General features: G+C 51.2%; 1 protein-coding gene across 2 annotated transcripts; it reads right to left on the bottom strand.

Moving 5' to 3' along the window:
- Nucleotides 1-8,601: 8,601 nt before the first annotated feature.
- LOC106048697 (keratin, type II cytoskeletal 80-like) lies at nucleotides 8,602-24,665 on the bottom strand. Of its 2 annotated transcripts, none has more exons than XM_013200763.3 (9): nucleotides 23,959-24,665; nucleotides 20,224-20,438; nucleotides 14,942-15,002; nucleotides 13,865-13,960; nucleotides 11,478-11,642; nucleotides 10,839-10,964; nucleotides 10,522-10,742; nucleotides 10,118-10,173; nucleotides 8,602-10,029 (listed from the first exon to the last, which is right to left on the bottom strand). In XM_013200763.3, exons 1-9 carry the CDS (start codon nucleotides 24,277-24,279, stop codon nucleotides 9,824-9,826), a joined length of 1,467 nt encoding a protein of 488 aa, XP_013056217.2. In that variant the 5' UTR covers nucleotides 24,280-24,665; the 3' UTR covers nucleotides 8,602-9,823. The 2 variants fall into 2 exon arrangements, with proteins under 2 accessions (XP_013056217.2, XP_013056218.2); XM_013200764.3 differs by having other exon boundaries at nucleotides 8,602-10,026; nucleotides 23,959-24,664.
- Nucleotides 24,666-26,549: the final 1,884 nt, after the last annotated feature.

Here is a 26,549-nt window from a genome sequence, read left to right as displayed (position 1 = left end):
CAGGGACTCCACAGCACCTTGGTGTGCTCGAGACTGGATTGGGGAAAACAGAAAGCACTGGCATGGAGGATGAAGAGAATCCATTTGTGGGAGCAAAGGGCTTGTGTGGTGCTAGCTCAGGTCTAGCTCCTGAGAGAGGAAAATGTGTTGCATGCCACAGGGGTTCAGGTTTCTGAGCAAGTCCAAGGCTAAATGAACTTGAGGTTTTTTAGTGCCTTGTGGTCCACAGTTCTAAAAGAAAAATGTATTTGGCACTGTACCTCATTGTCTGATTTATAAATCTTCCGGGGTTTCACTTTTTGAGTGTTTTCTGTTGGTGGTAGGCTAAAGCTTCAGATTAAGCTAGGAGAAGAGCAACTGTTCTTCCATGTTCCACTGATATCAAGAGCCAGGACTTGAAACAATTCCACCTAGTGGGAGACCTGGCACTGGGGGGATAAACCAACAACACCAGCAACACCAGCTTGAGTGAAGCTAAGCAGGTTTCTAACCAGTGAAGTGCAAAGGGAATGCGGATTTACACCTTCCTGAGGCCAGTGGGACCAGGCAGGTGTAAATCTAGAGTAGATCTGGAGCACTGGCTTGAACTGGTGTTACCTGGCTCCTTGTCTTGTATTTCTAACCCCTGTAATGTACACAAAAAGCTCCAAAGCAGTGTTCTGCCCTGTGCTGCTGTGGCCTCACCTCGAGCACTGGGTGCAGGTGCCATAGTATGAGAGGGCCCTAAAACTATCAGGGAGCCTCCAAAGGAGGGCAACAAAGAAGGTGGAGGGTCTGGAGGGGAAGATGTGTGAGGAATGGCTGAGGTCCCTGGGTTTGTTTGGGCCAGAGCAGGGGAGGCCTCATGGCGGCCTGCAGCTCCCTCACAAGGGGAGCTGAGGGGCAGGCGCTGAGCTCTGCTCTCTGGGGACAGCGACAGGACCTGAGGGAACGGCATGGAGCTGGGACAGGGGAGGGTCAGGCTGGGTGTTAGGGAAAGGTTCTGCACCCAGAGGTGGTCGGGCACTGGGATGGGCTCCCCAGGGGCGGCACCGAGCTGCAGGAGTTCAGGAAGCGTTTGGAGAATGCTCTCAGATGTAGGGTCTGATTTTGGGGTGGTCCTGTATGGAGCCCTTGGTGGAGTCAGGCTCAGTGAGCCCTGGGGGTCCCTTCTAACATAGGTTATTCTGTGATTCATCTTGCATTGCTCGTGGTGTCCTTCAGCCCTCTGTGCTCACCCTGCACACAGGAGCTGGCAGATCACGGTGGGTGAACTTGGGTACACTGAAAGCCGGAAACCGAGCCCCAGATGTTTGATACTCCCTGTAAGTGTGAGCTTTCTTCCTGCGTGTGTTGGCTGGGACACCTCACAGGGGCACACGTTTGCTGGGTGGCAGAGATATCACTGGCCACAGATGGTCTCGGCGTTGCACTGGGACACCGCCAGAGTGGGAAATCTTTGAGAAGAAGGAAGCTCTGGGCACTCTTGGTATCGATCTCCGTGCTGTGCAGGTGGGAGAGCTGGGCCACGTGGGCAGCATGCAGACCAGGCTTGCTAACTCTGAAAAATGCTCAGGGCCATTTCCATGAGCAGGAGTCAGTCCCTGTGGCACCGGCCGCTCTTTGCATGCGAGGCTGGGTGCTGAGGGGGTCCAGCAGAGGTGTCCTTCAGCAGAGGGGGCTGCCCTGCCCCATGGCACCCCCTCGCAGCGCTGCAGGCAGCCTGCCCTGACCCTCTCCCCGGCGTTCCCAGCCCTGTTTGCTTCCTGCGTCAGAGCCCCTGCCGCCCGCCCCGCGGTGAGTCACAGCCGGGATTCCTCAGCTCTGAAGTGGTTCCTTCTTTTCTTTCTCCCCCTCCTCCCCAGGTGCTGAGCTTTTTTTCCAAAGCCTTGAACTGAAGGGTGTGTCAGTGAGATCTCGCAAACACACGCAGGCCCCAGCAGGAACGGGTGAGCACCGTTCCCATTATGTTATGAATACCTGGCTGATCGCCACGGGGATCCTGCCAGGCTGAGCAGCCAATCTCGAGCACCTAGACCTGCTGAGCTCGGGGGTTTCGCTCCTCTCACTAAGTCGCTGCTTTGCAGAGATGGACAGTTTTAATCTCTTCTCAGCAACAGCCATGATGTTTTTGTACTCGCTTGGCCTGCTGCGATAGCCCAGTTCCCACGGTTAGCTCCTTCCCAGGGTACCGTGCTGGTAGGGGTGGAGAGTCGAGCAGGCAGCTCCGGCAGCCGGACCGCCTGTCCTTGTGTGTGACTCACCTCATCCAGCTCGCGATCTCAAGTATTTTCTGTTACCCTGCCCTACGCGCTGGGCACTGCCCCAGCTCACCCAGGCCCCTCCGTTCATCTCGGCTCAATCTGCTGCCTCGGGTTTGGAGGCTGCCTGGTGGAGCTGTGCGTTGCAGAGATCCCTCGGGCTGTGAAGGGAGCGCAGCTGGGCACTCTGGGCCCGAACCGCCAGCGCTTCCCTGGGGTGGACATGTGCTGGGTGTTCGGCTCCTTCCACCTACTGAAACTCCTCGTGAGTGCCTGGGTGTTCCTGGTGAGGATTTTGAGGGATGCGAGGCGCTGGAGTAGCCGTGCTTAAAGTTAGTAGAGAGAGGCAGTAGCTGAGACTTCAGCATGCAGAGAACAAGCTCTGAACCCCAGATAGAACTTCTGGTCACTGATGTCTGCAGAGGCAGAAGGGACCTGGTCTTCCCTGCTAATGGTGCCTGCTAGCCAGGTAAGCCACTAGTGAAGGTGTGCAGTCCACACGATGATGTGCTGCTGGGCTCCACAGTTGAAAGCTGTCCCATAGACCTGGCTAACATCTCTGCAGGGCGAAGACGATGGGTCTGAGGTTGTAAATAGGCCCTGGGCCATGCTGAGCTTGGAGCATATAAAACGTGGTACAAACAGGCCCCGATCTGAGCTGCAGTCTCATCCCTGATCGCTGATGTGACCTTCTTTCTGTTTTCCCTTGTTTGCTCAGCAAAATGGCCACCAGCCCGCACAAATCTGCCTTTGGCCTCACGACTGCACTCTGGACAGGCTTACCCTGCCAAGCTTCAATGGAGGTTGGTTAGCACAGGCATAGACCCCAATCCATGCTCCTCTCCCACCAGGCCAGGATAGTCTTGTTCATGTTGCCAGCCACGGGCAGAGCTGCTGCCTTTCCCAGTGCCCTTTTGCTTCTTGCTCTGGGCTCCCCCAGACTCCCCCTGCCACTGGCTGATGTTGTTCTGTAGCATAAATGGTGTGTGCAGAGTGGGGAGGGTAGGTCAGGAGGTGCTGGGAACTAAGCAGCACCATCGCTTGGACTCATGCCTTCCAGGGAACAAAACGTTGATCTCCCACACGAGCTGGTCCGCACCCTCTCTGCCCCCACACTGGGGCTCTGCTCTCCTGGAGGGCTGCGCAGCATGAAATATGGGCAAACATCAAATGGCCAGCCCTGCTGCCATTTTGTTTCAGGTAAGGCTTCCTCCAGACCCATGATGGGCTTGTGGAAATGCAGGTATTTGGGCTGGGTGGGGAGAGCACTGAAGCAGCAGCTGCTGAGAGTCCCTGGCATGCCTGGAGGTGGAGGTGTGGGACCTGTTGGCACTCCCACCCCATAAGCCCAAGGGCAGCGAGCTGACACAACTCTCCTGGAATCTCTCCCTCTCTAACCAGGATTGTTGGCAGGCAGGTACCGAATCTTGGCAGCACAACAAGGGAACGCTGATTTCTCCAAATTCCTGGGCTCGTTTGGTCAGGGTGCTGGCATGCGGAGTCAAAGCAGAGTTGGCACGTGTGCTGCTGCGGCAGAGGTGGGCGCTGGGGCCTGGAGACGGGACTGCAGGGCTCAGGGCTGGCAGCTCAGGGTCTCTCCTGCATCCCTCCTGGCTGGTAGCAGGTTGGGTCTGGGTGTTTGTGTTTTGTTTTTTTTCTTCTTCACTAATCTGGGGGCTCTAAGTGATGGGCAAACCTTCTCCTTCACTCCTTGCAGGGCTGAGGCAGTGAACTGCAGTACCAGGACTGGGAGCTGCTGGGCTAGAAGGCTGCCAGCCCTGTCGCTTGCTGGTTTTGGTAGTGCTGGGAATCCCAGCTGTGATGGGATGATCCGTGGAAGTCCCCTGCTCCCCTGATCCAAAGACAGGCTGAGGACGTCCCAAAGCTGAAGCTCCCTTAGCAGGCGCATGCAGGCTGCCATCTCCCAGTAACTGGCTGGGAGGTAGAGACCCTAGGGCTGCCCTGAGCTAACAAGACGGGTGGAGATGGAGTCCAAGCAACCAGGACAGCTGCAGGACAGAAGAGGAGGTTTTTCCCGTGTCTGGGATGGTGAACGACTGGAAATAGTTGAAAGAAAAGCGAGGCTGTTGAGATGCAGGGGCTGCACTGTGGGCAACCCCACCTTGCAGCACGCAGCCTGAGCTTGGCTCGGGTGCCCTGGGGAGTCTGAAGGGCTGCAGGAGGGGACAGCCCCAACCGGGCCCCTGTCCCCAGCGATGCATTCGTGCATTCACACAGGGCAGAATTTCCCCCTGTCTCGTGCTGGCCGTGGGGATGTGGCCTGCCCTCCCCTGCTGCAGGTTGGGCTCAGCACACCTGCCTGAGGAGGCAGGGCGTGGGCAGGGGAGGATGGGCCTTGGCAACCTGGGCACGGCTCGGGTGTTCGCATTCCTCCCCGGATTGGCCACGGAGAGCAAAACTTGGCCTTATACGGTCAAAAAAGCCAGCGCCGGCGGCCGCTCCTCCCTGCGAAGGGACGCGTGGAGAGGTGTGGATGGGCTGATGGGGTTGGGTGTGTTTTCCTCCACCTTCTCTGCTCTCCCCTCCCTTTTCCAGGTGCCCCAGAGACAATTGCGGCGCTTGCTTTGCAGCCAGCATGGCTGATTGCTGGGGCTTGCAGTGGGGCTGGTTACCACAGCCAGTGCGGCTGGTTCGTGTCCCCCGAGAGCCAGGGAGGTGATGGGTGGGCGCCACAGGGGTGCCCGTGGTCAGGGCTGGGAATCTCGCCAGCTGAGGTGCCTGGGAAGGTAGTGGTGATGGTACAGATCACAGCCTGCCTGCTGGTTAAGCCTCTTTCCTCCCTGTTAAACTGCCTGCTCTGTGCCCTGGGCTGAGCATTTGGTTAGGAAAACTAAATGATAACACAGCCCCCTTACCTACAACCCCTCCACCCCTGAAGAAAAAACAAAAACAACAACAAAAAAAAACCCTTGATCCTGCCTTAGGTTGTGTACACATGGGAGAAACTGAGGCACAGTTTTGTCCAAGATCGTACAGGCAGCTGGGAGACAGCTCTTCTCTTTGCCCAGGACTGGGGGAATTCCTATTCCCAGTGGCTGATTTCCTGAGGTGAGCCACTTCAGGCCCTGGAAATGAGTGGACAGGGTGGCAGGCCTCGAGGTGAGCCTGGGGGATCCACCTTTCTCCCTCTGTCTCTTGGAGCTGCTCCAGATGGGAGCTGGAACCAGGTGGAGCAGCTGGGGGTGAAGTGGGACCGGCAGGTTGGGGTGGGCTGGAGGGCGAGGGGGCTTGGGGGTGTTTTCAGGGGAGCGCCATTGCTCTCAGTGGGACAAGGTGCAAAGTCTCTGGAGCTCTGGGCCGTCCTTTCTGACCCCAGGAACACGTTTCCATCTCACTTCCCCCACATTTAGCAACATGGAGCGTGTGGAGGGATTTGCTGCCTCTCTGGCACAGATTTCCCCTGTCCAGGTTTGCCTGCAGCTCTGAGCCTGGTTGCTCAGTGCCACAGGGAGGACACCGAGCTGTCTGTGTCGAGCCCAGCCCGTGACCTGTTCAGATGGGAGCCTGGTGGGCTCTGTTGCTGCATCTGGAGGGGCAGGAGGTGCGAGAAGAACCAGAAATGCTCCCGCGTGCAGCTGGGTGGCTGTTCCCTGGGGAGCGGATGGGCTGGAGGTTGCGTTTCCAGAAGACAGCTTCGTTTGCTTCTTTCTAAAGCTATCTGTAGCCTTTGTTGGCAGGATTTGGCTCTATTGCTTGAAAATAACAAAGAAGATTTATTTTCTACAGGCCATAAAGGGCTCGTGGCCTCTTTCACAAGCACGACCCCCAGGCAGAGCTTTTGGTGTTAGTCACCAACACCTAACAGCAAGGAGGGGAATGTGCCTGGTTTGGTCACTGGACCTATGGGATCTGGTCGAGAGGCATTTCGAGCTGTTGGTTACTCTGCTGGGAACCGATTTATCTTCCCCAGGCTGGTTCAAAGTGTGCGTGGGCTGCGAAGGAGTGAGATCTCTGCGTGTGTGAGCGATGAAATGAACGGGGCCAGCCAGGCTGGGTTACAGGCACGCTTTCCACCAGGACATGAGTTCTTGGTGGGTGAGGAACACGTTTTGGGGTCGGGCAGACCTCAGTGGCTCAGTCTCCCTTCGTAGCCGCTGTCACACCCTCACAAAGTGTCCGGGGAGAGGTCTCGACCGTGCTTGGAGCGCTGATTTTTGCTGCCTGGGAGCTGTTCTGCCTTTCTGCTGGGAGGCTGGGCTTGCTGGCAGGCAGGACGGGGTGGTTCGGGACGTGGCGGCTGTGGGATCCTCCCGGGAAGCGCTTGCGGTGGTGGCACCTGCCCAGCAGAGGGAGCCAGGAGCCCACACTTGGGTGCTCCCCACCCCGGGAGGCAGCGGCCCAGGAATGCGGTGCCCTCAGATGTGGTCTGGGCTCAGACTCTCCCCGCTTGGAAAACAGCAGCGGAGCCCTGCCACTTCCCTCCGTCTGCTCTGGCTTGTCTGCTGGACTCCAGCCCAGTTGCTGTTGTGCAGACGCGAATGTTTGCCCGATGATCTTCCCTGCCAGCGTCTGCGCCACCAAAATCTGCTCTGCCCCTTGCTCTCAGCACAGCGTTATCTGTCCCTGCGTTTTGCCCTGGGCCTTGTCTTGCAGCTGGGCCCTGTCCTGGCCATCTGATGTCTCCTTTCCCCATGCTGGGGTAGACGCTTCGATCTTTGGCTCCAGACAGGGTTTGAGATCATCTCTGGGAAGCTGCTTGCAGTTGAAACTGATACGGCTTTACTGGGATATGGCTGTGCTTTGGATTGCACACATAGCTTGCCAGATAACATGGGTGAGCTTGCCTCTTTTTCACGGATTCCCTTAGCAGCAGCTAAATCTGATGGCCACGCTGTTCATTACTGTGCTGGCTCAGCATCCTTGCCCTTGTAGGACTGCCCCCACCAGCCCAAAGGGAATTCTGAGATCCTGAGCTGATGGTACTGCCGGGTATTCCAGCAGCGCTCAAGGGTTGTGATGCCCTTTGCTGGATAAGGAGAAAAAAAAGGTACAGAACGTCCCCACGTAACTTAACAGCTGGGTTTGGGGCTGGCCATTCCTCTGCTGTCAGGATAACTGCAGGAATTAGCCCTAAGGAAGGGGCAGGTCCTTTAGATGAATTCGGTGCTTAAGGGGTATTATGGCAGGGGGGGAGGACAGGTGTGTGGGCAGATAGGGCGTCCCAAAGGCATGCGACCGTTTTAGGCATAGCTCAGCTTCCATCAGTGGAATCATTCTGTTGCCTAAAATCATTGTCCAGTACAATGTGGCTTGATACCATTTTTTCCCTTTGTCAGTGGGGAAACTGAGGCAAGGAGCAGTGGAGTAACTGAGACAGTGAAATAGTAAATTGGTTTGTCCTAGCAGCAGGCCCATCTTTCCTGGGTCCCAGAGAAGCGAACTGAATCTAAGAGCCCTGCTTCCCAGTCCCCTGAGCGGTGGAAGGCTCAGAAGCAGCCGAAGAACGTGTGGGAGGGAGAGGCACCATCCAGAAGCTCTCCTCTAGCAGGGCTGGGCTGCTGCCGAGCCCCGGCCCTCCCCAGCCTGGCCGTGAGCACAGTCTCCAAGCTCCCCAACCTCCAGTTCCCCCGGGTTGAGCGTTCCCAAGCCCTCCCTTCGCGTTCAGGCTTCACCCTGGACAACGCAGGCTCCGTGTCTCAGCGCCCCAGCCTGCCACCCAGGGGTGCTGGGGCTGTTCAGAGCCATCGTTCATCCTCTGGGCTCCGCGCATCTTTGGTGGCGCGCAGCCTTGCACAAAAGCAGCTTTGTTCCTCCACCTGGAAGGGCTTTTGTCGAAGGGCTGTGCTGGGCCCTGCCTCCAGGGGGAAGCTCTGTGCTAAAGCTCCGTCTCTTTCTGAGCTGGCAATGGCTCCTGCGCCTGGGAGCTCACCCATGTCTCCCCCCTTTCCCATCCCTATCGTTTGGGGAAACCAAGAGCCTTGGGCTGTGCCACCGGCAGGTTTAGCGACTGGGGGCTGTAGCTGCTGGCCTGGAGCATCCTCCCCTCCACTGCTACGCTGACCCTGGAAGCTCAGCATTTCTCTTAGGTGGGCAGCAAAAGGCAGAGGCATTCCCCATCTCGGGTCCTCTGGCACCTCTGGGGGCTTGTCTGTTGGGGGTCCCCTGGTGGCAGAACGGTGATGAGCTCCCCAAAGCCTTGGCTGCTGGCTCATATCTGCCTCTCCAGCACCTGTTCCTCTCCCTAGGGATCCACACCAAGCAAATTGCCTGGGAAGTAATTTCAGCTTCATTCTGCTGCCAGAAGTTAGCCAGGGTCCTCAGCCCTGGCCCGCCGCCAACTAGGGAAGGAATTGCCATTTCAGGTGGGTTGAGGTAAGAAGTTCAGAGCAAACCAGCAATGCGATGCTTTCCACGTGTCACTCAATACTTTATTATAACAGCCATAACCCCGGAGAGCAGGTGTTCTGGTTACAGAGATGCTACAGTAGCTGTCTATCCTACAGAAACATGGAAATGCTGTGATGCACTCAATGGAAATATACCAAGAGACTATTAACACCTCCTGTGAACTCAAAATCCGTGAACTCGAGTTGGGCTGCGTGGCAGTGACTGAGGTCAGAGCCTGGCCTCATAAAGGAGAATACTGCAGGGCACCGCCTGTGGTAGTTTGTGCAAGAGGGACCCAGAAATGCCTGTGTTGAAGCCGGGACTGCAGCTGGCATCTGCAGAGCTGGCTCTAGGAGCTTTGGTGCAGTGTGGCTGCTGTGCGTTAGCTGGTGTCAGCTGGGTAAGGTAAAAGCCACTACAGAAGTTCAATAAATACAAAGACAAGTCCTGCTTGTTTTACTTAAATGGGAAGGAGAGAAAATCCCATTTCTAGGACCTAGCACCACTGCATGTGGAGTCTGGACTACCTTTAGGTGAGACGAGTGGAGGTGCTCTCTTTTAGAAAGGTGGCTTATCAAAAGTGTAAGGAGTTTTAGTTTTGGTGGCATGGAAGGAGTGGGGGGCCACCCAAAAGGCAGTAGAATTGGTTAAATACTCTGAAGTAGGCAAGGATTCCCAAGTACAGCCAGCATGTTTGTCACCAGACATGCAAATCCAGATGTTGCAAATTCACCTGGCTCAGGCTGATTGTCTGCATCTCTCCACCAGCTCCGTTTGGAAAGCTTGGCGCTGCCTTCCTTTCAAAGCCACATCAGTGAACACCTCTCAGGCACACACAGAGCAGAGAGAATGATTTTGTAATACTGGTAAAATGGCTGGGCTGATGGCTAGTGTGTTAAAAGCTTGTGTAATAATACTTTCCCCTCCTGCCAAGTTTCCTATAGATAGACCTCAAAGGTTATGAATACAAATCCTCTCGGGAAGCAGACCTAGAGAGGAAGATGTCAGTATGGGTATCAGAGTAGGAGAGGCTCTAAAAGCCTGGGTTGGTTTCTGCTTGTAACTGGTAACAGAGATGTTAACTGGGATGTTGTAAAGACAAAAGAGACAGCCTGGAATGGATTTTCATCCTTCATCCCTTGGACATTGGCTTGAGTTCAGGAGAAAGTACTCCGGCCTCGTTTGGCTGCAGATGCCAACGAGTCTTGTGGTTGTGCTGCGGGGCTCCGTTTCTCCTAGGAGCATTCTTCAGAGGACAGGGAGCTGAACTTTGGCCGGGCACCACAGATGGAAGCATCTGCTTCAGGTGTTGCTGAGCCGCTGCTGAGGCTTCTAGAGGGCAGGGTCTTTGTGCTGCCTCCGTTCAGTTTCATCTCCCCGTTGGTGCTGCCTGTTCCTCTTGCAAACAGCTTGGAGTTCCTTAAGGTGCTGGCAGAAACTGCTGGGGGAGGGGAATATGAGAGGGGGCGAGCTTAGAATTGTTTGATTTACATTCTGCTTCACCAAGCTGTACAAATAAAACCACTTACGGTGCTTTGGTCTGGAGTGCACGGCACTGATGACTGTGGGTATTGGTGACTCCATGCTGTGGACATAAGGAGAGAGCGTGAAGATGGGTGTTACCACCTGCAATTCCAGAGAGACGTAGAGGGAGGGAGCTGGGCTATGTGGGTAGAGCCAAGGGCATGGTAGGGTTGTGAAGGCTAACTCAATAGCATCTGGGCCAAACATCATCTAGAGAAGTGCTGGTGCCTTCCAAGAGTTTAAGGAAAACTTCGGAGCAAGAAGCAGGGCTGAACTGTATGGGGACAGATGGGGTTTGCTCTTTCTTTCATCAAGCCTAAACCAGACTCAAAGCTTGGGATGTCTGCTTTCTCCCTAGGTGTTTGTGTGCATCTCTCCCAGTGTTCAAGCACAAAGAAGCCCAGCTCACCTGCTTTCCTCCCCTTCCACGAGCTTCCTGTAAGTGAGGATCTCCAAGTCCAGGGCCAGCTTGATGTTCATTAGCTCCTGGTACTCCTTCACCAGGTGAGCCATATCCTCCTTGCTCTTTTGGAGGGCCTCTTCTAGCTTGACCAGTTTGGCTTTGGCATCCTTGAGGGCCGTCTCACCGTGCTCTCCCGCTTCTTTGATATTCTCCTCTAAGTACAGGCACTGGTGATGCAAAGGGAAGGAAGGTGGTGGAGGTGTTAGGTGTGTTGTAGTTTCAGACCTGCATATTAGAGTTTTGTCACCCACCCCAGGACACACCTGGCTTTTCTGGGACACGATGCAGGACCTCAGCTTCTGGATTTGTATGTTTAGGTCTGCAATCTCCCGTCGGCTGTCAAGGAGGTGACCTCCATAGGTGGCTGACTGGGTGTTTCCTTCGTTCAGCTGCAGGGGAGATGGAAGAGTGGGTTATTTGTTCTTCCTCTGCTATAGCAAAGGAATCTGGGAGGATTCTCACTGTCCCTGGGGAGAAACACCTAAATGGGGAAAAATACCAGGTGTGTGGAAGGATTTAGGGCTCATTCTCCTATTGTCTTCTGGCTGTAGCTGCGCCAGGCACAGAGCTCACTGTCCGTTGTTAACCATGTTCTTGCTCCCTCTCTTTGGAGGGGGCACCAGTGGAAGATCATTTGCTGCATCTTAGGTGGGCCAGGTTGCCACTGGGAGATGTCCTTGCCTTTCTCCACTGACGGTGTGGAGAGTCTTGGGCAATGAAACTCAACTCCTAATTTACACATGTGAATTAGGAGGAGCTGACCTGGGTTAGCACTGTCCCTCCCTCCATTCTCAGGTGTAGTCTGTCCCTCCACATCTTGCTGATTCCTGTAGTTTCTAGGCTGATCTCTCTCCTTCTTTCCCTGCCTCTCCCCAGTATCAATCAGATAAGGAGACAAATACCTTTCTCCTGGTAAGGGTTTCAGCCTCCTCCCAGCTCCGAAGAGCCAGGGCTTCATACTGAGCCCTCACTTCTTCCACAATTCTGCTCAGATCGAGCTTGCATGTGTTGTCAATTCCCAGTACAACAGAAATGTCCTTAATTTCTGTCAGCAGCTCCTCGAGTTCCTGAATGGCAAAGAGAGAACAGGACTGAGATACCAAGTATTCAACAAAGCTACTTGCTGTAAGAGAATACAGCAAGTGTTCTCTAATAAGAGAAGGGAGAAAGAGGCCCCTTCTCTGAACACATCTATCACTGGCAGACCTATTCCACTCCCCAGAGCTGCTCTCATGCTGGAGAAACTCACACTGGCCCTGGGGAGTCAGAAAAATGCACACACAGGCTGCAGTGTCACTGACTGGGGTATTTGCTCTCGATGGCTGACTTTGTCACAGTTCTACAAAAAAGAAGTCTAACAATGATGTATGCAGACTCCCCTCAGCGAACCTAAAAAGGATCCTTAATCCATGCCTGTAAACTGCGCTCCTGGGTGGTTTGTGTGCAGACAAGACAGGGCTTGCTGCCTTGGTGCCAAGCAGATGGTGTACACGTTCACTTGGCAGCTCCCCCCAGCCTCGGTCTGCTCCTGCAAGGGTTCCCTCTTATCAGCATCTCTGTAGCTGCCTCTTATTTACACCACTGTGAAAGAGACCTGCATATGTCTCTCCCCATCTCTTAGCTTTCATCTTGATGTTTTTGTTCTTCCCTTTTGTGCAGCAGCCTCTAATCTCTTAGAGAAGCATCTGTATACCTTGTTTGCCTTGTCTGCCTCTGACTGGGGAAACAAAGGGCGCCCTGATGCAGAGATTCATGAATAATAGAGAAGTACCCCACCACTCTTACAGAGAACAGGATTATCGGTGCATTTTTTCCTTACTGTTGTCCAGTCTTTGAGCTTCTTTGTTAATCTTTGAGCACTTTAATGCCTATATGAGAAAATGCATGTGTATTGCAAGGACTTGAGCATCCTCTGCCAACAAAAAAACGAAACCCAAACCAAACAAAAACCCACCCCCAAATTAGTGATTTATTAATGAGGATCAAGGCTGGGGTTCTCTTCTGAGTCACTCTAACATACTGCGAGCAAAGATGTCAAGCAGTTACCCACCCACATTTACTTCTCTGCTGGGTATGTGTGCCTGTACATTGATGTCAGTCAAAGCAACAGGCATGGGCGAGAAAATGACTAACCTGAAAACCAACTGTGGAGAGGAGAAAGCAGAGGAAGAGAGGTGGAGGGTAATTTCTGTGCATAAAGGGTGAGTTGTAAAAGAAGTGTAGACTGCTGCTGAGGACAACAGTGTGGGACCTAGGAGAAATAAGCTCAAAAGGAAGACAGCAGCTTCCCGGGGGGGGGGAGGGTTGCCTTCAGTGGGGGCCTGGGCAGGAGGTGTTGAGTGTGGATTCACAGCAGGAGCTGATTTCCGACTACCCCTGTAATTCCCTTGCAACAGGAGTAATTTTGGAGAAGTAAGGCCTCACGGTTGGATGCAGGCAGGCCATGAGTTCTAATGTATTTCTGACATTATGCAGGGCATTCTGCTTCTCTGTGCCTCAGTTTCCCCACAAAGGGTAATAACATTCCTCTGTCAAGCACTTTAATTGTTTGTATTGGTGGAATTCAGACAAATCATTAGTATTCCCCAAACACTGCTGAGCCTGCTCGGTAACATTTTACAGGCTCTGAGTAAGTGCCTGAAGTCACATCACCGCGTTTGAGCAGATGCAGGCACACTGCGCCCTTTGGGTTTGTTCAAAGGCCTGCAGACGCTGTATCCTTCCCCCCCCGTGGTGAAATCATATCCGACTGCGTACTCCTTCCAGTGGAAATGGAGTACGTTGGGTTGTGTTACGACAGCATTCAGCACCTCACCCAGGTTCACAGTGGCTTGTCCTGTTTTGTTGTGAGCCTTTCCTCTGGATCTGAATAAAATAACATTCGGCTCGCTCATCACCTGCCCCAGGTCTCGAGGCAAACTCTGGCAGTGGGGGTTAGGAGCTGAGGCTAAATGCAGCCCAGCGGGGGGTTAGGTGGGGGGTTTGGGACTGATGGAGGGCTGCTGGAGCAGCCTCCCTGCAGGAGCTGTGGGGCACAAGGAGTATCCTGATCAAACTTCTTATGGAGCTGGCTCCCTTAAGGGAAGGGGATTAGCTGATTAGATGCTGCTTTATGCCGTTCATCTAGTAGTTGGCTGCAACACCATGCAGCTCTACTGCGCAAGCTCTCATTTTGGTGCAAATTGGGAACAATGACCTCTCTGTATAGGAAATGTCTGCAAAAAGGCTTTTTTTTTTTCCACAGAAGCTTGCACATGTGCCAAGGCTGCTCTCTCAATTGCGTTTTTACCTGTTCGTAGACGGTTTTCTTCAAATTCATCAGCTCCTGAAGCCCGTTGAGTTTTACCTCCAGCTCAGTTCTGTGCAAGGTACTCGCATCTAAATCCTGCAGGTGGAAAGTGTATTAATGAATAGTTTGTTTGAAGTAAATTAATGAGTAGTTTGTCTTTGGGTTCGTAGTCTTTTGTGTTGCCCCCATGCCCCCAGCAAGTGTTGCTTGCTGTTTATGACCTGGTACTTGTGAAATTGCTCTCATGCTCTACAAGCAGGGAGGCTTCTTTGTGGAGACTTCAACTCTGCAGTTGTTTTTTTTGTTCTGTTTTTTGTTTTTTTGGGTGAGAGCTTTGGTAGAAGTTTCAAATAGGTAGGGTGGAGAAGGAAGCAGGCAGGGCTGGTCCTTACCCACTCATCTTTTGTTCACCACAAAAAGCAGGGGTTATTGAAAACTGATGCTGTCCACAGAAGTTACCAGAACTGCCCTTCCTGGCTGATGACTGTGTCAGGGAAAACATGCAATTAGCCATAATGATAATTTGCAGAGAACATTTCCTCTGTCTAATAATATCCTGCATTCATGCACCTTGGATTTTTTTTAATGTAAAGACTGTGCTCAGCGCCTTCCATTTGAGCTGATATTCAAATGCAGCTACTTCTGGGACGGGATGTTTAAGCAGGGTGTGGCCATACAACAGGTAGCAAAAGCAAACACTTTTATCAATTTCCAGCCTTTTCCAACCTGTGCTGTCATTCTGTGAGAAAACGTGCCAGGGAACAGAGGTATTGTCTCGGAGGGTCTGGGGTACAAACCTCTCCAGGCCAGGTCTGGCCAGTGCAATTGCAGTGTGGTTGGACACAGGCACTGCCTGACCCCCAGGTGCTTCTGCCAAGAGCCACGGGGCTTTTCTGCAACCACAAGCGGCCCAGACTTGCTTATACTTTTCCTATTGAAATTGTGACCATGTTCACCACTCCGCTGTTGTCTTCGAGACCTTATTACCCTGTGAAACCTCAGTGGTACAAGGGCTCTTATGCTCCTGGCTAGCTGGTGTACAGACCATGTAGATGAAAAACTCTTCTTGCCACTGACCTTTTTGAGCTCCATGAAGGTGTATTCCATGCCACTACAGAGGCGAATTTCATCCTCATATCTAAAGAGAGTGGAAAAAAGCTGTCAGAAATTGCACATAAGCCTCTGGGATGCTTAACATTGTCTTGCTGTCCCCCAAAACACTGACATCTAGGCTTTCTGCTTTTGCTACGATGTCCCACCTACTTCATGTCCTCTGCCCGTAAATAACAGCAGGAGAGAAATCTCTTAGGTATGGGTATCTGGACAAGAGGGAGGGTAACAAGCTGCCACATGCCAGCTGCTCTATAGTAACACCATTAGCACTTTCAGACTGAAAAAAAAAAAAGCAGAGTAAGAGGAGGTAGCTTTAACTCTAATTTAATTTGAGGGCTAAGCAACCTCAGGTTACCTCACATTTGCCACAGAGAGAGAGAGCAGGCACTGCAGAGTGTGGTGTGGTGAGTTGTTTTTCTCTCTGAAAGCCAGGTGCATGCCCAAAGTGTTGCAGATTTTTACCCTAAGCCTTTCTCTTCTGTTTCTTTCAGGTATCCTCAGCAGTTAATTTTCAGAATCTGAGAGGCTTCTTTTCAGAGAAAGCTTTGCTTGTGTAAAATCAGAGAAAACTGGACTGACATCAGAACTTATCTTAAGTGTAAGCATGATTAGTGAAGAAACAGAAGACATGGCAAAGCAATTGTGGAAAACAGTGCCCACAGACCAGAAGGTAACAAAAACCGTATGGGACAGGGTGGAGTCCTAATGGCTAAACATCCAGCAAGGGAACCAACCCTGCAGGTGCTTAAAAACAGGTTTGATATGGCAGGGCCAGGATGGCAAAGACTTAGTCTGAAGCAAACACGTTTCCTGAAGGCTGGCAACAGGCACGAGAGCTAGTTTAGGGAACACAACAGTCCTCGTTAGCTCTTGTGGCAAGTGTATGGCTTGCCCTGATGCTGCTGAAAGCAGCAATCTGAGCAGGAAACCACAGGGTCTCTTGGGCCTGATCTGTGATCCAGCAGTAGGTGGTTTGTTTGCCGTGCATGAGGCCAGAAGCACTATGTGATGGGTGTCTGGTATCACCCACTGTGCTGCAGGACACGCTATGGGAGCGTTGGCTCTTTTGCTGAGACTGGAGCAGGTTGTGCTGTCAGGGAGGCCCTGGCTTCCTTGCACTTCCATGACACCTCAGGTTCCTCTTATCCTAAAGTGCTCATAGCATTACAGATGTCACCAAATTGGAGGGCAAAGATCTTTGCAAATGAGGTAAAATGGCATCTCCTAACAGAGCGATGATAATAAAATCAGGAATGACAGCCATACTCTGTTGTTTGACAGTTGGGGGTGTCGTCACTTTGGCTACAAGCGGGAGGGAGCCTTCTCTGCTGCTGAACAAACTTTTACCAGAAAGAGGAAAAAGCACTGGGAGTGCAGCACAGGGGACTGCTTTGCAGGGCAAGGGGGTAGGTCGTGTCTGGGAGCTGACCTGGAATATTGAAAACAGTTCCTTGGAGCCATTGCTTCCTCCACAGAGGAGATAGTGAGGGCACAGGAGGGATCTGATTGTCACAGGCTCTACAGTTAGGCACTTCTAAGGTTCCCCTTTGGTATCCCCATGGTGTTAAACTCACCCTTTCCTTGCCTGCTTTTATAGGGCCAGGCAGCGTGGTTAACAAGATTTACCTGTCTGGTTTTTCTGCTCTTCAGCTGGAATGTTAGCCATGCTGCCGTAACTATGTACTGAGCTTAATTACAGCCTGCCACTCTTCCTTCATCCTCATGGCATCTCAGTCCAATCCCAGTCTGTCCCAGCCTGCTGAAGCAGCTTTGCACATTGCCGGGTGCTGACATAATCCTGCGTGTGGAACAAACAACGCTCCTGACTGAAAGGGAGCAGGCCAAGCAAGCCAAACATGCTCACCGCACGGCTCTGGAGGGACGTGGCGGCCGGGAGGTGACTCACATGGGGATGGAGCCTTCCACAAACACATTACAGCATTTATCTCCTTAAAGGTAATCCTCAAGCAATCATGCATTAAGGCACAAATCCATCCTATCTCACTTCATGCACTTAAGCCGCACTTGAGACAGGCGTCTGGTCGCCTTGGGCTCCTTCCATAATCAGTGAAGCAAAATCAGAGCTGAACTGCATTTCAGGCAGGCTGCGTTCCTCTCTGGACACACCTCCAAGCCTGCCTTAGGGTGATGATATAGTGGTGGGATAGATCTGAGCCTGGTGGCACAGAATTAAGTCAGTCTTTCTTGTGGAGCAAGGAAAGGGGGGAAAACTGAAAACAACTGCAAAGGTAGAGGTACGTTGACTGACCAATCTTCAGGGGGAAAGCTTGACTATCATAATCCCTGGGTCTCAGTAGTGGCCCCTCTAAAGGCTGTCAACCCTATATTTTCCTGCAGTGTTCTCCTAGTCCCACCCCAGAGTTGCTCAGCACATGCAAAAATTCCCTGCCTTCTCATTCAAATGGGTCTTTGCATGTGCAAATCACGCGTGGGGAACTGAAGCAAAGGCTTCACTCCTGGGCAGTTACCCCTACCTGAGTACGTTTTGGTATTTGATTTTTAGCTTGATTTCCTAAAGAAGCAGGGTTTGAGACCCTGTGTCAGCCTTCAACTTATTCCCTTGTCCCTTCTCCATCCTCCTCTGTCTTTGGAACAGTGACAATGGAGAATTGACACTGGTCAATGGCACCCTGAGGAAGTTGGAGGAGGTGGAAACATCCCAGCTAGCTAAGTCTATGTGTCTTTTGGAAAGCAATCCCTTAACAGAAAAGACAGACAAATCTAGGCCTTCCCGAGGAGCACTGACAGGCAGATTCACTTATGATCTCTTGGACAGCAGCCGGCCTGGGCACCACTGCGTGCATGGCTATGTCTGGAGTGTCACAGCAGGGACAAGCAGATGCCCAATTAAAAGGTAGCGGAGTTACTACCTTTTGCTTCCCCAAAAATATTTCCCTTGGGAAAAGAAACCTCCACAGGAGCTGGAAGCCTCCAAAATTTGCATGGTTTAAGTAGACCATTTGCTCCAGAAAAACAACTGGGCTGAGGCAGTCGCCTTGCAGGACTCAACAGAGCCAGTGTGGGTTAGGACGGGGTTGGATCGCTGCCTGGAGAAAGCTCAGCAGAAGCGGCAGTTCTCTCCCTGTGAATCACCAGTGGCCGGGAGCAGTTCAGCGGATTGTCACTGTCGCAGAAATCCACCGGTGCTGGCTTTGGGTGTTAGCAGCACCCAATGACAGGGTGGGTTTTGCTTATTTGCTGCTTAGGCCACCCTGGCAGGGCTTGTGCCTTGCAGCTCACAAATAGAAAGCGGAACGGGAGGGCTTTGTAAATGAAGGAAGAGTGCTTGGAGGAGCAGCGTCATTTCCAAAGGCTATTTTCCTGTGGCTGTGTAGTCCCACAAAGCGGGAACTTTTCCCAAGATCGATAGTTGTGCTAGTCATAAACTGGTGCCCAGTGTGGATTCTCTGCTGTCTGATCCTGTGCATGGCTATGTATGTCCTTATCCCCTGTGTGAGTGGGGTGGGGGGGTGCTCCTGTTCCTCTTGTCGGTCATGGGTTTTGAATTTCTAGCAATATAGCATACCTGTCTTGTCTACCCATTTGTCCAACTAGGTTGAAACTGTCCAAGATCAGAAACGAGGAGGGAAACACACAGCCAGCCAGTTTGCCTAAGCACCCTTATCCTTAAGAAACTGGGCTGAGAAATAAATGAAGACATTCATTTAAATAAATTCATAAAAATAAATTGCCAGACATGGGCAATTAATAAGGTAATTACTGAGTACAAATGAGAGTACAAACTGTGAGAGCAGATACGTGTGACTGATCTGATGTTTCTCTACCAGCCTGACCATTTTCCTATCTGGGTTTTCCTGACTGTCGTGGAATAAAACAAGGAGTCTGTCTTGTAACTGCAGGGCTACGGAGCCATTGGTTCCCAGGGGATGTACAAGGAAGAACAAGTGCCCCAGAGAGGTCTTGAGGTCTTACTCCCTTTCCTAAAATGTTTAAATGGCACAATCCCTCTTATGGCTTAAATCCAAGTTCAGGGTGGCTACCTGTCAGCAAAGCAAGCATCAGTGATTCCAAGTCTTTTAGTGAAAGCAACATCCAAATGAAGTATGGGCACCCACCACGAGGAATTCAGGGATTTGTAGGCATCTGTACATAAGCGCATCAGTTCTGGAAAGATGCTGAGCATAATGATTTCAGCATAAGGTCAAGAACCAAACTCTTAGCTCCTCTTCCTGCTCTGCCACCAGCTCGCCCCATGTAACTGCTGTCTCCCCGTTACCCTGTCCGTAAAGCGGAGGTATCAGTCCTTCCCCTAATTTGCAGACATGTTGAGTAGCAGGTTTAATCAAAGTCTGCAAAGAGCTTTGAGATCCTTGGGCTAAACTCTCTGGAGAAGGGCACTGTTATTATTTATGCATCACTTTGTTCATCAGGAACAGGTTTGGGCTATTATTACAGCGATGTCTATCAGTGCCAGCGGAGGGGTAGGCCCTTAGCATTGTTGTTCTGTTTTGACAGTGCCCATAGGTGGGTCGTCGCTACAAATCAGCACGGAAGGCTCCAGAGAGCCTGTGTAGGCAGATGGGTGTAACTGTAAGGGAAAGTATCTAATTGTGGATTCATCTGTGCGGTATGCAAATGACACCGATAATAAGGAAAGCATTGTCTTCTTAAATGAGCCACGGAGCATCTCAAATGTTATCAGAAGATCTTGAAGCTCTTGACAAAAGCAGCGATAAGTGCTCTGCAGCTGGTCCTCTCTTAAACTTTCAGCTGCCTTCATATTTTCTGTCCAGAGGTTTTCTGGGTAAGAATTTGACTCCCTGGTCAAAACAGAACTTTGCTTTAAATTTTGTGGGTAGAAGAGGGAAAGGAGGGGATGTTTGTTAATGCTAAGTAGCCTGGTCCATAAAACAGTTTTGGGAGGAAGTTTTGGTTTGTGATAACAGTCTGGAGAATAAATAATTCTTTGTTTTATTGGCTGTCATTCCTGGTAATACTGTTCCCCAGAGATGTACTCTAGTCTGAGGCATTCCTCAGATGCCCTGATGATTTGCTTTCTATGGGTTACTTCCATCTCTAGTTAGGAAGAGGCTAGGAAGCTAACTTCTCAAATGCACAGTTCTGTTTCTTCATCGGAATAACAGGCTGGCTGTGCTAAATCAGTGCCACGCTACTCCTTGTCCACGCAGTTTGACCGGTACCTTGCAAACCCATTCCCTCCTGCACATCCAAGGATATGCAAGGATATACCAGGATATACCTACTTGCTTCGAAAGTTATCCATGGTGCTCAGGACCTTTGTCAGCTCCGACTCGAGATTTTCCTGCTCATAGTTGAGTGCCTTCATCTCTTGATTCATTTTGCTCATGTACTGATCGTAGATGGCCTTGATATCTGATTCGGAGTGGGAATTGTCTTGATCCTTCAGGAAATTCCACCGTGTTGTCAGGATCTTGTTCTGTTGCTCTAGGCACTGGACCTGCCGAAGAAATTTCAGAGACTTCAGCAACACCAACAGCTGATAGCAAAGCTGACCGAGTGCCTCTGGTCTGGAGACCTCTGGAGTAGCTGCTGGACCTAGCTGAGATCTCCAGGTGAGAACAAGAAACCCCCTAAAGATCAGGCCTGAGGATGGAGGGCTATAAGGACTTGCAGAGGTTTTACACATTACATGCTACTTAATTTCTTAATAGATCATGCTCACATCAAAATGAAAGAGCATCTCTTATTAAGTCATTGAAAAATAACAACTGTTCAGTGCCAGTCCCCTTTACCTCCAAACATATTGAAGTAAAATCTGAGAATCCACTACTGATCGTGCATAGATGTAGTGGAATTCTGATTTTACTACCTCAGAGTGGCACAAATTCAAAACATCAGGAAAGATAACTCCTTTCAAATCTGTAGGATTACACCATGGCAAAGTCTGAGCGGTGAATCAGAGTCCTGGGTTGTATTGCAAAGCAAAGCAGCAGAGACAAGAACTATGGGAACTCTAGAGCGTAAGTGAAATAATTAGGCTCCATGTGAGGTCTCTGTGTGCCTGTCTGCTTAAGAGAGGATACATTGCATTCTCATCCACCCACTGTTCAAATCTGGCACTCGTCTTTCCTAATACAATCTGGACAGTAATGCTCAGTGTTCAACAGTTTTCATCTTCAAAGCTCTTGACTAACTTTAATTAATTATTTAATTGTTACTTCTCTGTCTCATTGCTCTGTGAACAAAACCAAACTCCTTCAGCTGCATTTTGACTGGTGATTTCTGAGCTGTCAGTTGCCTCCAGAAACCTTCAGTCATGAAGATGATGTAATGCTGATAGAAGGTATAGCTTCAGCGATGCCTTGTGCAATGAGAGCAGTGGAGTGCAGGAGGCTGTGTAAGTTCTTGTGGCCACAAGCAGCATCAACGAATTGAAGAGACAGAGTTCCCTGCTGCTGAGCACTTCACAGATGCACATGGTGAGAGGCAGCATCTTTCCCAAAGAGCTGCTTATCTGAACAGAGAGAAGTGGGAGCATAGTGCAGCCAAGCAAAGCAGTTCTCAGATGTTTGCAGTCTGTTATTAGCAGAAGGGGTAGGAGCTTTAAGATCTGCCAGGTCTCGCTGTTAGAGACCTAATCCTTTTTTCCTGATAACATAGTACATGTCTGTAGACATCAAGCTGGTAGTCCAGTCTGGTGACTGTCTGCTCTGTCCTGGCTCAAAAACAGTGTCACATTCTGTGTGCATGCGTGAGGCTGTGTACCTTCAGGGTGATGCTGTGGCGGAGCCAGAAAAGGGCATTACAGGTGGCATGAGGAAGTGGCCTCCAGGGCTACCTGTCGACAATTGGGCCATTTGTTCTCTCCATCTGAGGCATCTTAGGGGTTGCAGTAGGGCTTCCCTCAGTAAGACTGTGGTCAGCAGGGCTGGGATCAACCTGCGGGATTGGCTGTAGAGAACTTCTCATTTTAAGGCAGCTTCCCCATTTGCTACTAGAATAGTAAATGGTTGCATTGGCTGCTGTTCTACGTCTATCTCTGACCCTCAAATCAAGTCTCAGTTCCTGACCTTGCTCCTAATGGTTTGTTGCTCTTTTTCCCCCTTAACTTTTCAATTTCTTTCCTGTTCTCAAACCATACACATCCGCTGGGCTGAACTGTTTTCATCTTGGCTTCTCATACAGCATCCTTTCCTGCAAAGTCTTTTAACGTGAGCTTTGCAGCAGAATAATCACCCAAATCTGGCCTCGTTTCCTGGAAGACCATGACTGAACACAGAAGTGACCAAAGCATAGTCCTTGGAAGTCTCTGCATCTGAGCTGCTCAGGGTAAAGGCAGAGCCTCAAACATGGACTTCGTTCCTCGGCTATTCCTTGTCTTTCACCTGGACATATCTGGATCAAATGGAAAGGAAATACTAGCAGATCTGGAACAGCCTGCTGGAAACCCATCAGCAGCAAGCTCCTGAAGTCATTGTTGTCAATTATCTGAGGAATTAGCTGCTCAGGCTTGAGACCATCTGGATTCCCGATTAAAAAGACAAGTTCTCTGTGACAAGGAAGTGTCATTGCTTTCTTCTGGAATGAGAGCCTGAGGCAGATGGTTGAAGTTTACCACTTACGTGCCACTTGAAGCTGCAGCCTTCAAAGCTAAATGCAGAAGCTGCAAGTGCTGAAGACAAAGCCACCTAACTAAGGTGGAGTATTTGTATCTTCTGTCCATCGGGCCCATGCTTATCGGCAGGCCACCAGGTTGGGCTTATCGTGAAATCTGGAGCCTCTGTCACTTCTTCCATCTCTGTTTGCACGGAACAGGCTGGTGCCTGTGGTCTGGCTTAGGTACGTATTGTCACTGTGTGGTCTTGCCCCATCTCCCCTACTCCCATCCTTTCTCCTGAGGTCTGGTTTCTGAGCAGGGCTGGATGTATATGTACACATCCCTCTTGTTCTGGATAGTCAGAGGACCAGGCCAGCAGCGCATGCAACAAAACCTATCCAGGTGATTTCCAAAGCAGTTTTTTTCTAGCTTCGCATTGCCAAAATCAGTGCTTAGAAAAGCACAGATGCAGAGGTTGCCTTGCTTCTCCATGCAGGGTCAGCCCCCTGGCACCACCACCCTCCTGTTTGCACATGTAGGTGTGGTGGGTACACAACTATTCAGTTGGGATAGATGCTATGGGAGATGGTCCCCCCCGCCCTTCTCCTTCCCACTGTGAACTCAGGTCCTCTTAGAGGTAGACTTAAAGGAAATAATAATAAATAAATAAAATCCCAAGCTGTAGTAGCTTGGCATTGAGAGCCTGTATTGTAGACTGCAGTGAAGCAATCCTCCTAGGAGATTACCATCTGTTTACAGAGCACCAGGGCTTTGCAGAAACCTGCCTCGGCTGGATGAGTTGTTTTCCTTTGAGAAAATCTTCTGCCTTCTCATGGATCTTAAGAGATGAAAGCGACACTTTCTTGGCTGAGTGTACAACCCCTCACGGTAAAAACCACAGAGGAGGGAGGTGTTGGGGGGGATCTCCCTTGCCCACTGTGCACCTACGGGGATGAATTTCCAGCTGTCTCAGCAGCCAGAGAAGAATTTGAGCAGCCACCTTAGTCAGTGTCACTGCTCATGGCTGTCTGTCCACTATGGGAGCCAAGGCCTGCTCCGTCCGGCGCCGCGCCTCCGCCGCCCTGCCTGTGCTCAGGGAGGGCCAGGTCCCTGATGGCGGAGCTGCCCGGCCTCCCCAGGGGCCCGGGGGGGTGACAGGCACAGTGAAGGAGATACGCAAGCTGCCCGATGCTGCTGACCACAGATGTGGCCCAGCTTTACCTAGAGATGATGCTAGCCCTTGTTAAAAGAGATAGCACCAAAGAAATAACTAATTGGGTAATTAGCCTGATATTCAGAGCCTGGCAGTGGCTAGCTGAAGGCCTCCAGAAGGAGGCCCCTGCCAGACTGGTTAGTGTTTGCTTCCCCACCACCATCCTCATCCCCACACTGCACCGTGGTCCTCAGCAGCTCACCTTACCTTCTCGATTAGGGTCACAAACTGGTTGTTGAGCAACTTGATGTCCTCCGTCTCCTGCTGCCGCATGGCTTGGAAGTCGGTGTCGATATCAAGGTGCACGGGAGCCAGGAGCCTCCCGTCGATGGAGAAGTAAGAGGAGCACTGGTATCCGCCATCTCCGTGGAGGCTGAGAGAGCTGTAGCCATTGCTGGCCACGCCGTTGGGGCTGCAGCGGCCCAGGCGATCTGGGGACGTGCTGGCTGCTTTTCCTCTGCTCATCTTCCCTGACACCTCCCAGGAGGAGAGGGAGCCACTAGTGAAGGCTTTGCAAGGGTTAGTCATGCTCAGCTTGTGGCTCTGCAGCTCTAGGGGAGGAGAGAGGAGGGAAGGGAAAAAAAAAAAAAAAAAGAGATGAAGTTTTCTTGCTGCTGCTGCCTCAAAGGGAAGGAGAGTAGTGGCACGCTGAGGAGCTTGGTCGGCTAATTCCTGTCTCCTCAGCTCGTGGGTTGGCTAATAAATTACAAGCACCTGTTCTCCTATGTTCATTAAACGGAGGAGGGTGTAACCGTTGATGTAATCCAGATCAACCTGTTGGCTTCTCTTTTTTTTTCCTCCTCTCTCTGTACCCTCCTTTCTTCAGGAGCTTGTTTGTGTGGTGAGGGCATAGGCACTCGCAGCAAAAACAAATCACTCACAGGTAATTCGCCGGGCCCCAAGCGGCTGCTTTCCTCATCCTTAAATGGTGAAGAAAGCAGTCAAAGGAGCTGGGCTGCTGCAGGCTCGGGGAGGACGGCTCTGAGCCTGGCTGCTGCCATCGTGCTTGGCTCACGGAGCCCGGGTTCAGCCCATGGCTGGTCTCCAGCCAAAGGGATTGTGATTTTTTTGGGAGTGGGGAGTGTTTGGCTGAGGAAATCATAAAGGAGTCAGAATTTGCTAAGGGCAGGAGTTTGGAAACGTGTCTCAAAGTCGTCATAATTAGACTTGCTCATGGTCTTCTGTTGACCACGCAGGTGCATCACACAAGCTTCTGATGGTCTGAGTGTTTTAGGGGTGATAGGTCTGGTCTGGAGACCCCGGGTGTGTGGGCCAAGAGTCCTTGAGGTCATTTGGTCATCTGCCTTGGCAGCAACAGGGGCCTTCAAAACCTGTAGACACCAAGCTGGATCTTAAAAGTGCCCATGTCCGTCTTTGACACCTGCGTTTCCCCTCCCCGAAAGCTGTGTAAAAGCTAACTTTGGAGACACCAAAAACCACTCTTTTAATAAATTCTAGCCTGCTGAGGTGGCACGCCCTTAAATACTTGTTTGGACCTAGGTGTATAAACCAACGTTGGACACGGCTCTCTTGAAAGCGTTTTCCTGCTTTAACTCAGTTTCTCATGTGAAAAAGCAGGACAGGAGAACACCCACTTCTGCCTCCTTTGCTTTATTAGCATTGCAGCGTTCTCAGGAAAGGGGATGGTCTTCTCTGCTCAAAATCTGCAATTTCCATTTTGTGGGAAAGCTGCTGTTTTACGGGCTGCTTCTGCCCTGCGTTGGAAGGCAAGCTGGGAATTTCCCTGCTGAATGAAGTGGGAGAAAGCTTGGGTCTGTCGCAGACCTGCTTCAACAAGAAACGTGTCTGATGATAGTAGGAGTTTTTTGGCTTTAAAAAGGCTTCACAGGGAAGCTGACCCATTCTGGTAGGGCTATCCTTTTCTTCAAGCGTAGTTTCAGTGCTTTGCCAAGAACAGTGTGCTTTCCCAGAGGCACGTCCATCTCGCCTCACATGTTTCCTGGGATAATCCATTTGAATACCGAGTCCCTCACTGAATGGATCCGTGTCAAATTTTCCACCTTAATCCCGATGCTTTATTTTGAGGATTAAAATAAAATATATGGTTGAGAGATGACAAAGCTCATGGCTCTCGCAAGGTGAGGTGAGATTATCTCATCGTGGGCTGCTCGTTTGTGGCTTTGCGGTTGCAGGCACATCAGTGTTGCTGATTAGCATCAGGTCACGGGGCCACGTGGCAGGTTTTTTGCTTCATCTTGTACTGAGGGCAGTTGTGATGGCTCCCTAGGAATGATCCCTCCAAGGGAAGGAGATAGAGGTGAAATTAAGCTAGTTCAATTTAATAGCAGCTGGGAGCTGTATTCTGCACGGAGCTAGGCTGGGTACTAGCACGATGGTGTTTCGCAATATCCCAGGGAGTGCTGCTGCAGAGAAAGCGCTGCTGGTCACTGTGTTGGCAACCACATCTCCCTGAGCATCAGTCCCTACTCCTTTCTCCTGCAAGTATCGATCCTTTGTTTCCCTGTTATCTCTTTCTTGAAATGAAACTACTACCACTGGCTCCAGCCTGTAAGATCATCAAGTCTGGCTGAAATGGCATTGTGCAGTGCAGAATGTCAGGGCTTAAAACAACAATAATGAACTTTTGTCCAGACCTAGTTGTAACATTCTGGTTTTGGAGTCCTGGTTCCCGTATAGGATCATGTACCATATCCCATGTCCTCTCTGCTAGGTGCTGCTCAGGTGCTGGAGAGGGAGGTAGGATCATTCTGCCACAGAAAGATGCTGGAGGAAGATGACTTAGGATTAAAGCTCACTTTCATGCTTGGGAAAGGCAG

This window comes from Anser cygnoides, chromosome 32 (genome assembly GCF_040182565.1).
Source record: "Anser cygnoides isolate HZ-2024a breed goose chromosome 32, Taihu_goose_T2T_genome, whole genome shotgun sequence".
Lineage (NCBI taxonomy): Eukaryota > Metazoa > Chordata > Aves > Anseriformes > Anatidae > Anser > Anser cygnoides.
The sequence above is the reverse complement of the archived record's forward strand: the minus strand, read 5'-3'. Positions and strand labels throughout refer to the sequence as shown.

Excerpts from the sequence above, each read along its gene's own strand:
- LOC106048697 (XM_013200763.3), bottom strand. The coding sequence starts at position 24,279 with ATGACTAACCCTTGCAAAGCCTTCACTAGTGGCTCCCTCTCCTCCTGG. Across the intron at positions 10,965-11,477 it reads AAACCCTTACCAGGAGAAAG|CTGAACGAAGGAAACACCCA; the intron begins GTATTTGTCTCC and ends TCTCCCCTGCAG. Across the intron at positions 10,030-10,117 it reads GCACTCCAGACCAAAGCACC|CAGTTTCTGCCAGCACCTTA; the intron begins GTAAGTGGTTTT and ends CCCCTCCCCCAG.